This window comes from Diceros bicornis, chromosome 18 (genome assembly GCF_020826845.1).
Source record: "Diceros bicornis minor isolate mBicDic1 chromosome 18, mDicBic1.mat.cur, whole genome shotgun sequence".
NCBI lineage: Eukaryota > Metazoa > Chordata > Mammalia > Perissodactyla > Rhinocerotidae > Diceros > Diceros bicornis.
In genome coordinates this window covers 1,624,571-1,637,927 of record NC_080757.1, presented here as the reverse complement: position 1 = coordinate 1,637,927, position 13,357 = coordinate 1,624,571, and the positions used below count along the sequence as shown (strand labels likewise).

Here is a 13,357-nt window from a genome sequence, read left to right as displayed (position 1 = left end):
CTTGCAGTGGTAGCTGGGGAGGCTGTGTCACTAACCTCCTTGAGGTGTCGTTCAGGGCCATTAAACACTGCTCTTTTCCCTGCAGGGTATGACTCCATGGGCTATGAGATGTCCAAGCCTGACCTCCGGGCTGAGCTGGAAGCCGATCTGAAGCTGATCTGTGAGGGGAAGAAGGACAAATTTGTGGTTCTAAGGCAGCAGGTCCAGAAATACAAGCAGGTTTTCATTGAAGCAGTGGCTAAAGCTAAGAAGTGAGTGCCAGAGCCCGCTCTGCTATGCAGGAGCTCGCTTATCTCTGCTGCCTTAGCCATCACATTTCCCTAAGAAGTGGGAGTTTGTGGGGGTGATTCAGCAGAAACCAGGTGATGTGATTCCTTGTAGCCCATGCCCTTTGAGTTGCTCAGTTCCTGCCCGGTCAGTTTATCTTCACCAGTGGCCTTATTACTTGGCAGAGCTGTCCACATACAGCTCCTCCCCCTTCAGGTTTTCCTCCTGAGTTTTGTTTGTTTCTTTCCATAGAGCTTTGTCGGTATAGAAACAATAATCAGAGAGATCTGGTCCAGTTATTCTGGGCTGTTAGCTTTAGAAACGCCATTCTCTTGATTTTAGTTCTGTCCTGAATTAGTAGGCAGCACAATCTTATGTAACAGTAAACCCAAGTGCTGGCATCTGACCCGTTTGTTCTCTGGAGTATTTTGAGGTGGCCATTTGGCAGGCAGCGTGTGTGCATTTTGATAGAAATAACATGTTTTCTACTCCGTGCCAATGTTGAAAAGAAATGCATGAGCTAGTTTAAACTTAAACCCACACAGATACTTCTGCAGTGTGTACATGGAGCCTGTGTGGTTTTCTTTGTTTGACATGGGGCCAGTGACAAGGTGGAAATCGTGCCTGTAGCTGGATCACTCCTGGGAGCGACCAAGAGCCAGGAGTCAGAGAGGAGCCAGTGCCACGTGGCCCGCACAGTTCCCTGTCTGCCTCCGTTCTCTGCATCAGGCCTGTGGCTGACCAGCCAGCTGGTTCCCTAGGTCACACTCATGTTGTTTGCACATAAGAATGTTGTAAATGCTTTGCTGTTTCTTCAGATTGGACGAGGCCTTGTCCCAGTACTTTGGGGAAGGGGCAGAGGTGCCCCAGCAAGAAGCCATCTACCCGACCATGCCAGAGCCCGTCAGGAAGTGTCCACAGTGTAACAAAGACATGGTCCTCAAGACCAAGAAGAGCGGCGGGTCAGTCCCCAGCTTGTGCCCCACCTCTGCTTGCCCAGCACCTGCCGGGTTGACTGGACAGCTCTGTAAAGCTGTTTCATTTGTGTGTCATTATTTAAAGGCAGGCCTGCTGTCGCCAGCCCCTCGACTAGGTGTTGGAGACAGAATGTAGCAGACTGGCACCTGGCCTTGAAAGGGTGAAGTGCTGTGGGAATTTAGAGGAGGAGGTACTGGGTGATGGCAGGGTTTATGTCCCCTGTGACTAGGACGTTGCTCACCCAGAGTGTGGAGAACGGTGAAGAGGCATGAGCTTCAGACCCACATGAGTCTGGGTTCAAATCCCACTTCTGCCACATATAAGCTTTGTGCCCCGAAGCAGGTTACTTAACTACTCTGAGCCCCAGTTTCCTCTTCCATAAACTCAGGGCACTGGCATCTAGCTCATAAAGCTGTGGGAAGGGTGAGGACTCAGTGAAAAGGGTCAAGAGTAGAGCACAGAGCGTGATATGTTAGAGATACTCAACCACACTGCTCTCCTTTTCTCCTACTTTTGGTTCTGAGTTGGGTCTGAACATCTCAATTCCCTTTTCGTTTTCAGTGCAGTAGGTCAGAGTGGGCAGTTTACCCTGAGGTTCAGGTTGTCCAGCCTGGTGGCTGGCATGATGCGAGGTGCTCTACAGTCATCATCTCGTTCTTCACCATAACCACCCCACAAGGCAGGTGTTTTTACCCTAGTTTTCTAAGAAGTGCAGACCAAGGCTTAGTGGACTGGGGTGGCTTATCCACAGCCAGGCAGCCCTGGGGAGCAGGAATGGCAGAATTTGAACCCAGGTCTTCAGGGCCCTTCTCCATTCTGTTGGCCCCCTTGGGCTGCAGCATTGTTACCACCATGCTGCCATATGAAGAGGTGGTTTCCCCAACTCATCACCTAGCCATCACTGGCCTGACCTGGGTGAAGAGAAGGCCATCCCAGCTGTCAGAAACCACAGCTTAGTGGGCCTGACCTGGCAGCAGGTGGCAGGGCTTGTGTTGCCTGCAAACATATACGCCAATGCCACTGTAGGCGTAGTCCGGTACCTGGTAGCCACATGTAAGCACTTAATAAATGCTGTTGATGGTTTTTTTCTTTGCCACCATTGGGTAAATGGATTAGTAATCATTGAAACATAAGGGGAAAGAATGCTTGCTTTTGTGTTACTCTGAATTCTCCAAGTATTTAAGTCACTCAGGGAAGTCTGGAGATTGTCTTCTGGAATTTACCATCCCGATGTTTATCTGATAATTCCATTTCTGAGTTTGTGGATTTACTATTTAACCAATTGGGGTTTAGGGTTTGTTTGTTTTCCCTGGTTGAGTTGTACCCAGGCACACTCAAAGGACATTGTCAATCACGTGCGTGTTGGTTAGTCCAGCCCTAAAGTTTCGTGACTGGAAGATGTCGGGATGTTGGCCAAGAAAGGCGTGGTGTAGGTGTTCAGAGTAGGGCTCTTTGCTCAGACAGGTGGGGTCTAGTCCGAGCTCCAGGACTCACGGCATGTGCATCCCTGGGCAGGTTTCCAGACCGCTCCATGCCTCAGTTTGCTCCAGTGTAAACTGAGGGTGCTGATGGTCCCCCTCGGGATCGTTGTGAGGAGTAAGTTAGGGAGGGTGTGAGGGCGCTCAGCACGGAGCCTGAGCAGAGCCTTCCGTACTTGGCCTTGTGCTGGTCCAGGTGTTAGCAGGTGGGTTGGTTAAGTAGAAAGCAGAGTCAGCAATAGCTGTTTCATTTTTTTAGGGAGGTGGGAAATAAATGCAGGCTAGTTTTTCTGAGTCGTTCGTTATCAGTGACTGTGTGTCTTATTTAAGTGTTCTCCAGAAAAATGAATGTCTTCTTTAATTGGCTGAAGAAAAGTTTCCTTGCCAGGTGGGCGACAGCCTAGGAACGGTTCTCATATTTCCCGTGGTCTGGTGGTTCCTGCCTGACCCTGCTCCCATGCTCCCCAGGTTCTACCTCAGCTGCGTGGGTTTTCCAGAGTGTCGATCGGCCATGTGGTTCCCCGACTCTGTGCTGGAAGCCAGCAGGGATGGGAGTGTCTGTCCAGTTTGTCAGCCACACCCTGTTTACAGGTGAGCTGGGCACTTGAGTCAGCTGCAAGACAGAGCACCGGTGGGACTCTCCAGAGACTTTAATTCCTAGGCACTTGGAGTGAGGAGGTTCGCTGTGGTCAGCAGCAGCCAGGTCAGCAGTCCTAAGTCGGTTTGTGTCCCATCGCTGCTTTTCGATGTGTGGAAGCTGTCCCTGGGGGCGGGTGCGTGGGCTGGCTCAGGAGGAACCCTGGTGAAGAATCACAAAGGCACCCTTTCCCTGCCCTCTCCACCTAGATTGCTGCTCTGCAGGGCTTGGGCAAGTATTTGTGTTTCCAGTATCATTTCCAGGCTTCTCCCAAAAGCCCTTGTAGAACTGGTCCTCAGACCTTTTAGTCACAGGACCCCTTACACTCTTAAAAATCATTGAGGAACCCAAAGAGCTTTCATTGTAGGTTATGTGTATCAATATTTACCATATTCTAAGGTAAGGTGGAGCTATCTTAAAATATTTGTTAATTTGTTTATAACAGATGCATTGCATACTAAGGTAAATAACATGTTTTTAGAATAAAATACCTATTTTCCAAAGCAAAAAAATAATAAGGATTCATTGTTTCCCCTTTTTGCAAGTCTAATGGCTGGATTAATAGGAGACATTTGGGTTCTCCTATCTGCTTCCATAGTCGGTCAGCTGAGTTTATGGCATGTGTGGTAGCCTCTAGAAAACTCTAGTGCACACACGTGGAAGGAGAGCAAAACAGTTGTAACTTCGTAGTGTTGTTACAAAATAGTTTTGACCTCACCTTGAAAGGGCCCAGGAGCCCCCAGAGGCCCCTGAACCACACTTTGAGAACCACTGGTACAGGGAAATGAACTTTTCAGAGGCTTCTGTATTTTCGTGATTCATTGGAGTCTTAGATTTCATCTGCCTCCACTCTGCGCTCTTGTGACAACTGGAGGGGACTGGTGATTGGCTGGTGCCTTGCATGGACTTCCCAGGGTGTGGGGATGGTGAGGGGAGGCCTAGGGTGCACACAGCCCTCTATGGACCAAGGAGAAGACTCTGGCACCTGGTAATGTTTTTTCCCATCTTCTGCCCTCACTAGGTTGAAGTTCAAGTTTAAACGTGGTAGCCTTCCCCCGACCATGCCTCTGGAGTTTGTTGGCTGCATCGGTGGATGTGATGAGACCCTGAGGGAGATCTTAGACCTGAGATTTTCACAGGGCCCCCCCAGAGCTTACCAGCCGGGCAACCAGCCCTCTGGCTACCTGCAGGCTAGCCAGTCCTTGAACAGAATGGACAGTGGCCAGCATAGCCACCCCCAGCCTCCTAACACCAGGCAGACCAGGCCCTCAAAGGCTCTGGCCCAGACTCTACCACCACCCACTGCCAATGGTGAAAGCAACTCTGTGACCTGCAACTGTGGCCAGGAGGCGCTGCTGCTCACTGTCCGGAAGGAGGGTCCCAACCAGGGCCGGCAGTTCTATAAGTGCAACAGTGGCAGTTGCAACTTCTTCCTGTGGGCCGACAGCAGCCATCTAGGGGCAGGAGGGCCTTCTTCCTCTGCACTGAGACCCCCAGGCAGCTCGCTAGGACACCCACCAGGCTCCGGGAACCACCCGGGTAGGTTTGGCAGCCTTGGTGATGACAGTGGTGGTGGCACGTCCTGCCTGTGCAGCCAGCCTGTCGTCACACGGACTGTGCAGAAGGATGGGCCCAACAAGGGGCGCCAGTTCCACACATGCGCCAAGCCAAGAGAGCAGCAGTGCGGCTTCTTTCAGTGGGTGGACGAGAACGCGGCCCCAGGTGAGGAGGGCACAGGCCATCCCCGCAGCAGCACTGCAGGGGAGCAGCTCCTGAGCTGGGCTGGGTGGGTGGGGGCGTGCAGGTCCGTGCCTGAGGTTTGCATGGTGGTCTCTACCTCAGAGACCAAAGGCAGCAGAGGGAAGGCAGGGCGGGAGGTGGTGGGACTGGGAGAGGCATGGGCGGCCTTGCTCCTCTATCTCCTCACTTGGTCACTTTCAGCAAGGTAATGAACGGCCCAGTCTTCGTTCCAATGTACAGGGTGGCTACCGTTAATTGAATAGCTTGCTGTGTGGCCGGCACTACACTGAGTATACTTTATATGCATCTTGTTTCATCTTCATCAAGTAAGCATGTGATCACAATTTACAGATGAGGAAGGTGGGGCCCTGACAGATGCAGTGACTTTGCTCAGGGTCACACAGCAACACAGCCCAAGATTTGAACATAGGTCGGCCTGGTCCCACAGCCCTGGGCTCCTCTAGCCTTTGTAAACTTTGCAAGGTTGTCATCATCAGCCTCATTTCCTCGGATGAGAAAACTGGCCCTGATGAAGTCTAGGACCCTGCCCAAGGTTACACAGCTTGAGGCCGGTGTCTCAGAAATGGAGATGGTGAGAACTGGTACCCAGACATTGGATCAAGGTCGATAATGTACCTGAAGTCTCCTTGAAATGGTCCCTGCCCACTCCAGTACACAGCAGAAGCTTAATTAAATATCTGAGAACGACCACAAGGCCTGGTGGGAGCTTTGTTGTTGGACAGAGCTGGTTCCAAAGCCCAGCCATCTAACCTTCAACAAATGACTCGGCCTCAGCCTCAGTTTCCACAATAAGATGGGCACCTGCCTACCTTTCTTAGGGTTCCTGTTTTATAAAGGAGTTTAGTTAGTTTCAGACTGTGATTCTAACACACACATCACCAGCACTGCACATACAGGAAGAACCTAGAACACTTGGTAAATGCATAGGGCTGGCTATCAGTGCCAGAGGGGCCCAGAGACGGCCATTGCCATGACAGACCCCCATTTGAAGTGTGTGAGAGGTAGTCAGCCTCGCACACACTTCATACTTGCAAGGGCCACTCGTCCCCTCATTGGAAGGAAGTGGTGTCTGACCTGCAGGCCAGCTAATTAGTTGTCCTGGGTAGCAGTGCAGTCAGTACTAAGAGGCCTGCCTAAGGACTGGAAGGATCCAAAACTCGGGTTTCCTTGCATAGAAGATGGGGAGCAGGTCGTTGGTCACAGGCCTGCTTGTCTGTGCTGCCTCCCCTCCGTAACTGCAGGCCAGTTGCTTGGTTTCTGCTTCTGTAAAAAGGGCGTGTATGAAGTCACAGCAGTGACCTCCTTACCAGGACAGTGGGAGCGGGCCGAGGCCTTCAGGAGCTCAGGGCTTTTTAGGGAGAGGCATCAGGGCAACGTAAGGTGGTGACACGTCGTGTGTTGACCTGGAGTGAAGGAAGCCTGGCCTGTGGGGTGGATGTGACTCCATAAAGGTTGGGAGGACGCCCTCCACCAACCTGTATGTCACTTCAGTGTGTCCGTTCTAAATTCAGCCTTCCGCTGACTCTTCCCACAGGGACTTTTGGAGCCCCACCCTGGCCAGGAGGCAGAGGAAGAACCCAGGGGCCTGAGGCCAGAAGCAAAAGAGCCCGAGCAAATTCTTCAGACACCGGGTCCATGACCAAGAAACCCCGGACGTGCAGCCTTTGCCATCAGCCTGGCCACACCCGTCCCTCATGTCCTCAGAACAGATGAGAGCAGGGTAGGGTAGAGAGGGCCGCTTCCTCTCCCCACCCCTTTTGTCTCGGAAACAAGTTGTTTTCACTAGGACCGGCTGGCCCTTCACTGCCCAGGAGGCTTTGAGGATCAAAGTGGCGGCTTTTGGAGTCTGGCCTGCCCATGTGAAGGGGTCAAGATCCAGACTGCTCTCTCTAGAAGTCCACCTCTGTTGGACAGTGGCCCTTTGCCCAGGGCTCAGGAATGATCATGCCACTGCTGAGAAGTCACGGGAGCTGCTCCCTGTGATCCTGGAGGGATTGTTGCTGTTAGCATGGCAGAGAGGCTGGTAGCTAGACCATTTAGCAGCGGGGTTGGTGCGTTCTGTAACTGTGGCTCCAAGACTTTCTTCGCCTCCTGAAAGTCTTCTGAGTGAGAGGCCGGCACTCCCAGCACAGGCTCTGGCCTGGAAGGGGCTTCCCTCCACACACACCCTGATAAAGGAGGGTCTAATGCAAGGACGTGGCTCTTGTTCTAAAATTGTGTCTATACAAGTTGATTCCTCTTCATCCAGAAGCTGCTGCAGCAGGGACACGTGCTCATGTGCCTTAATAAAGAATTCTACCCCTTTACTCTGGTGGGTACGGTGCAGTGTCTGGTGAAGGTTGGCAGGAACAGCGGGTACAAACACCAGCCTGTTCCCAAGGGACGTCTTGCCACCCACTGGCTCTCATGGCCTTCCCTCCCAGCCCCGCCCCGCCTCCCTGTCCCCAGGGCAGGCAGTAAGCCCAGCTTCTCCCGGCCCCACAAGGGGGACCCTCACAAGACCCCGCGGTTGGTCTTGCAGAGCAGAGAAGACTGCTGATGCCAGATTCAGAATACTGTTCATCTTCCACACTTCCCAGAGGTTGCCACATTTTTTATTTGCCTTCACAAAAACCTTGTTAATGATACATAACCATGGTGGCATAATTTTATGGTTTAGAAAATAAGCAGAAACGGGGTGTGAATTGCCCAGTCACATTGCTAGTTGGTGAAGAAATGAACTGTCCTCAGGTCTTGGGACTCCTGGCCCCGTGTCTTCAGTTACACCAGTAGCTCTGTGCCCTGGCTGGGTATCAGGATGCCTGGAATTGCTCCTGGAGCAGCTGGTCAGTGGGTGTGGGTCACGGCCCTGCATTTTTGGGGTTTTCCCTTCCCTCTAGCCCTTGGCAACCACCAGTCTGCTTTCTGTCTCTATGGTTTTACCTATTCTGGACACTTCACATAAAGGGAATCAGACAGTATGTGGTTCTCTGTGCCTGGCTTCTTTCACTCAGCATAGTGTTTGCAAGGGTCATCCACATTGTAGCATGTGTTGGTACCTCAGTCCTTTTTATGACTGGATTCTCTTATGTGGATGGACCACATTATGTTTATCCATTAGTTGATGGACTATTGGGTTGTTTCTACCTTTTGGCTACTACGAATAATGCTGCTATAAACATTCATGAATACTTGTTTTCAGTTCTTTTGGGCATACACCTAGGAGTGGAGTTGCTAGGTCATATAGTAATTCTGTGTTTAACCGCTAAACTCTTTTCCACAGCAGCTGCACCATTTTACATTCCCACTAGCAATGCACAAGGGTTCCTGTGTCTCCACATCCTGGCCAACGCTTTTTTTTTTTTTTTAATGGCCATCCTAGTGGGTGTGAAGTGGTATCTCATTGTGGATTTGATTTGCATTTTTGTTCTTTTTTTTTTTGTTTTCCTGTGAGGAAGATCAGCCCTGAGCTAACGTCCATGCCAATCCTCCTCTTTTTGCTGAGGAAGACTGGCCCTGGGCTAACATCTGTGCCCATCTTCCTCCACTTTATATGGGACGCCACCACAGCATGGCTTGACAAGCAGTGCCTCGGTGCGTGCCCGGGATCCAAACCCGGGCTGCCAGCAGTGGAGCGCACGCACTTAACCACTATGCCATGAGGCTGGCCCCTGATACGCATTTTTCTAATGACCATTGATGTTGAGCAACTTTTCCCGTGCTTATTGGTCATTTTGTGTATCATTGGAGAAGTGTCTTTTCAAACCTTTTGCTCATTTTTCAGTTGGGTTGTCTGCCTTTTGGTTGTTGAGTTGTAGGAGTTCTTTATCGATTCTGGATACCAGATGCCTTTGTGGATTTTAATTTTTCCACAGGTGACTCTTGTGTGTGCCAAGACTGAGAACTGCTGGACCAGGCTGTCTCAAGGTCAGAGCTGGCTCGGGTCCTGCCTCCACTGACCACGTGCTTCCCTGGCTGGTGCCGTCACCGCTGGGCCTGAGCAGCCTTGTCTGTGACAGGGAGGTGCCAGTCAGCCGGAGGCCCTTTGGCACAGGGTTACAGTCAGGCCCAACTGCAGTGAGAACTTGCCCAGTAGAACCTCGGAGGGCGTTTTCCGTGTCTCCTGACGGCTCACTGAGGCTGGCAGCAGTCAGTGCAATGAGAAATTGGTCCTTCCCCACTTGACGGTGATTGGGAAGGTTGGAACCCCATCTACAGCTTGTGCAGTGCAGGACTGAGGAGAAAACAGCCCCCGCTTACTGAGCCCTGGCTGCAGCTGGGCCCCAGGCCACGTGGTTCACACACCATGTTTCTCAGCCTCCCAGCTCCCCTGCGAGCCAGTGCCTGCTGTCCATTTGATGGAAACGTCTCTGACAGGCACATGCTTTCCCCCACAAGCAGCTAAGCTGGAATCGAAACCAAACCTCTGACGCTGTCTACACCTCAGAGTTCTTGGAGAATCCACACCATGTTCGGTGCCAAGAGGAAGAGCCCCCTGTGGTGGGTGACAGCTCCCTGCCGTGCCTCGGAGAGGAGGAAGCCCAGCTGCCTCACCCCACACGCTTCCTCCGGGTGGCACTGCCTGTCCTGGTCTGGAGAACAGCGAGAGCGGCTGTCCTGCACAGCTGCTGGTGGTTGAGGGGCTCTGTCTCTGATGCTTACTGGTCTTGGAGCAGCTGAAAGCTAAAAATAAGCCTTGCCTGCGGGCAGCCAGTCACTCTGGGAGCGCCAGGCTCCATGTGTCTGGCAGTGCTGTGCCGGCATCGGGCACTAGCTAGCTGTCGGGACGCTGGGCAGAGACTCTGTTTTCCTTTGGGTGAATTCACAGCCACCTTTCCTTGCAGGGCCTGTTGCAGCCCAGAACTTCGGATGTCAGACTCGGGCATCACGCAGTGTCCGAGTTCCCTGAACTAGAATGCACAGGTGGCTCGGGTTCAACTCACGGGCTGGGGTGGTGCTGCTCACTCCCAATGCCTGTCCCTGTGAGGGACAGATGTGTGTGTCCCATCTCCGCCTGAGACCACCAGTGTTCATGCTGGGAGGGGGTGCTCGCTGTCGGCCTGGAAAGTTCATTGTAAAATCACACGAGCGAATGAGCCGAGAGTCAGGCCTTCCTGCCAGCCTGAGCCCCAGCCAGCTGAACTGTGTTGTCTCAGGAGATTGGCAGCAGTGCAAGGATGACCCAAAACAGGGTCCCCCGAGTCATGTGCGTTGGCCTTTGGAATACACTCTCGAGTTCCGTCCGCTACAGCCACAGCTTCCTCAATGAATTAAGTGCAACCAAACTGTAGTGTTATAATTTTTTTAAAGACTGTATCTTTATTTTTCTGATTACAAAAGAAAAATGTCCTTATGAAAAATGCAAAGTGTCACAGACATATACTACGTACCAGGTTGGAGGCCCCTCGTTTTAGAGAGAACAGGGCAGAGGTGGAGCAGTGGCCCTGGATTACGGGCTGCGGTGTGAGCTGTTCCAGCCCCTGACCCTGGGCCCAGTCCTTTCCTGTCCCCAGACGAGGCGCACCCCTCTCTAGAGCCCCTGCAAGCTCGGTGTCTGTTCCTGGGGGCTCCGAAGCTCGGCCTCACAGCTGAGTTCCTGTCTGAAGGGAAAGGGCCTGTTTGGGACCAAAAGTCAGGAAGTGCTTTCCTTGTGTGCCTCGTACGCTAGCTCAGGGGCAGTTGTTCTCGAGCTAGGTTCTGGCCCGTTAAGGTCTCAGAACCGGGAGGCTCCTCAGCCAACACTGAACTGACTGCGCTTTTCCTCAGCACACACCAGGCAGGTATGGCGAGCCACACACAGTGTCACTGGTGAAGTGTGAATCGCACTTCCATTGTCCACTCAAGTGATGGAACCTTACGAGAGGAGCTCAGGAGAAGGCAGCGATGTGGCAGTGCAGGTTGGTGGTGGGTGTCAAGGGCGCCACGCGCTTCCAGCTCCCACACGCAGCCGCTCTTCCCTTTCGGCTCCAGCCCCGCCAGTCTCGGCTCATGCTTCGGGGCTGGTTTTCTGGCCTGCTGACTGCAGTCCTTTCAGAATGCAGTTTGGCAAGATCCTTCAGCATCTGAACAATGTTTGAACACTTTCCACTCCCAGGAATCTCCTGATGAGAAGGCTTGTGTGCACAAAGACTTTCTTCAGGGCTTTTTTTTTTTTAAATAATGGCAAAGATCGAAACAACTGGACAGGTCGGCTCTAGGGGGATGAATGGTAACCTCACCTGGTAGCTATTCTGCTGCTAAGTGTTCCTGAGGAGACATGCTTTCGAGGGAATTTACAAAAGGATATGCTTTATACATGGCGAGACTTATTCTAGAGTTAGGGTAGGGTAGCAGTAATATGGGTCACATTTTGAATGACTAAGTTTTTTTTTTTATAATTTTATTTATTTATTTTTCCCCGGAAGCCCCAGTAGATAGTTGTATGTCATAGCTGCACATCCTTCTAGTTGCTGTATGTGGGACGCGGCCTCAGCGTGGCCGGAGAAGCGGTGCGTCGGTGCGCGCCCGGGATCCGAACCCGGGCCACCAGCAGTGGAGCGCGCACACTTAACCACTAAGCCACGGGGCCGGCCCTAAATTACTAAGTTTCTATTTGTCATTTTTGTGGTCTTTTTTAATCTGCACAGGCAGTCCTTTCATTCTGAGCAGGTGGCATCACTGCTCTGCCACAGTCATCGGAACTCCAGGCTTGGGTCACTTGGTAAAGCCAAACCAAGGACTTGGATTGCCAGGTTTTGCCACCACAGCCAAAGAGTCTCAGTATTAAGATGTTGAGACCCTGGGAGTTGGAATCGTCCTTGTGTCAGAGGGGAGTGAGTGAAACTGGGCAGCAGCTTCCCGTGCAGCTGGCACAGCCCGGGACCAAGCCGGCCCCGCGCGCGAGCTCCTGCAAAGGCTTCTAGCAAAACGGTGGTTCGTGTCCAGTTCTCTGGCTAGAAACTGAAGTCCCGGACGTTAACCTTGCATAAGTGATGTAGCCACGAACACCTCCTTTCTCTCCCTTTTAGTTCACCCTGTTTTTTTCTTACTGGAATCATGGTGTGGGGAAATTCGGAGGTACCTGAAGCAGGAGACCTCCACAGAGGGGACCACATGTTGGGGTCTGGTTGTCTAGTAAGAAGAGGGGCTCTGGACCCAGCTCGCTTCCCGACTGCCCCCCAGCTGCACCCAGGCCAGCCCCTCACCAGAGCCGAGACGCTTCATAACCAGTGGTCCCAAGGAGCATGGCCTTGGTCAGACGCAGGCCTGGCAGCAGAGCTTGGGCTCTGTGACATTGGTCAGGGAGGCAGGCCCAAGGATCTCTGCTTCGGGGGCAGTCTTCTTTGTGCCAGGCACTGGGTTACCACTGCTCACTGCCAGCCAGCAGTCACTCTACAGGTGCGCTGTGAAGTAGGTATTGCATAACTCCCCAGTTCACTGATGAGAATACCAAGGCACAGCCTCGAGCGCCAGCCTGCGGCCTTGCTGCCATCACAGCTGCTCAGTGCTCTGCATGCACCGAGCACGTTCAGGCCCAGGTGCAGCTCCTGAACCAAGGGATCTGAGCAGCCCTTGGCTAAGCCCGTCTCCTGCCCTTTGACCCTTGCCGTCGCCTCTTTGTGCGGAGCCATCAAGCCCATCTGAACATCACCGAGGCAGATCTCTTGTGACCTCCAGAGGCCGCCCATGGTCCTGCTACCATCTCATCTGTCCCCTGTGACACGGCCCCTTGGACGAAGGAGGACTCCGATCCCGTCCCCCTCCGTGTCCTGTAGACAGTTTGAAGGGGTGGGGGGCCCCTCAGGAAGTACGATGGGTTGGGAAGAAGAGAAGCACGCTGGGGATGGCACAGCTGTGGTGGCTGCACCCCAAGCCCACGTGGCCCAAAGCTCTCCTCAGGCCTCACCTGTCCTGTGGTGACAAAGCGAGCCCCAGCTCTGGCTCCTGTGGGGATGCTGAGACGCACTTGCTGCCCTGTCCATGCAAGGGGGGCAGTTTGCCCCCCACTTGTGGGGCCACAAGGAGAGGCAGGGGAGGTGGAGAAATCATGTTTCTCTGAAAACTGTCAGTGCTGGCTAAAGGGCTTTGGGGAAGCCCCATCCATCCAGAAAGCACAGGGGGGCTCAAGAGCAGGCTTTTGGGAAGAAACAAAACCCTAACTAGCTGGTTCCCATTACAAAAGAGACATCACACCAAGAATCAAAACCCTAACTAGCTGGTTCCCATTACAAAAGAGACATCACACCAATAATCCTGTAATCTTCTCCCTCCACATACC

General features: G+C 52.7%; 1 protein-coding gene across 1 annotated transcript in view; it reads left to right on the top strand.

The window, feature by feature from the left end:
* Window positions 1-8,081, top strand: part of TOP3A (DNA topoisomerase III alpha) — a 37,129-nt gene extending 29,048 nt beyond the window's left edge. Inside the window, exons 15-19 of the mRNA XM_058559553.1 lie at window positions 86-251; window positions 1,086-1,229; window positions 3,192-3,314; window positions 4,382-5,082; window positions 6,656-8,081. Coding sequence (XP_058415536.1) covers window positions 86-251; window positions 1,086-1,229; window positions 3,192-3,314; window positions 4,382-5,082; window positions 6,656-6,834 — 1,313 coding nt within the window. The 3' untranslated portion in view covers window positions 6,835-8,081. The remainder of the gene's footprint in view (window positions 1-85; window positions 252-1,085; window positions 1,230-3,191; window positions 3,315-4,381; window positions 5,083-6,655) is intronic.
* Window positions 8,082-13,357: the final 5,276 nt, after the last annotated feature.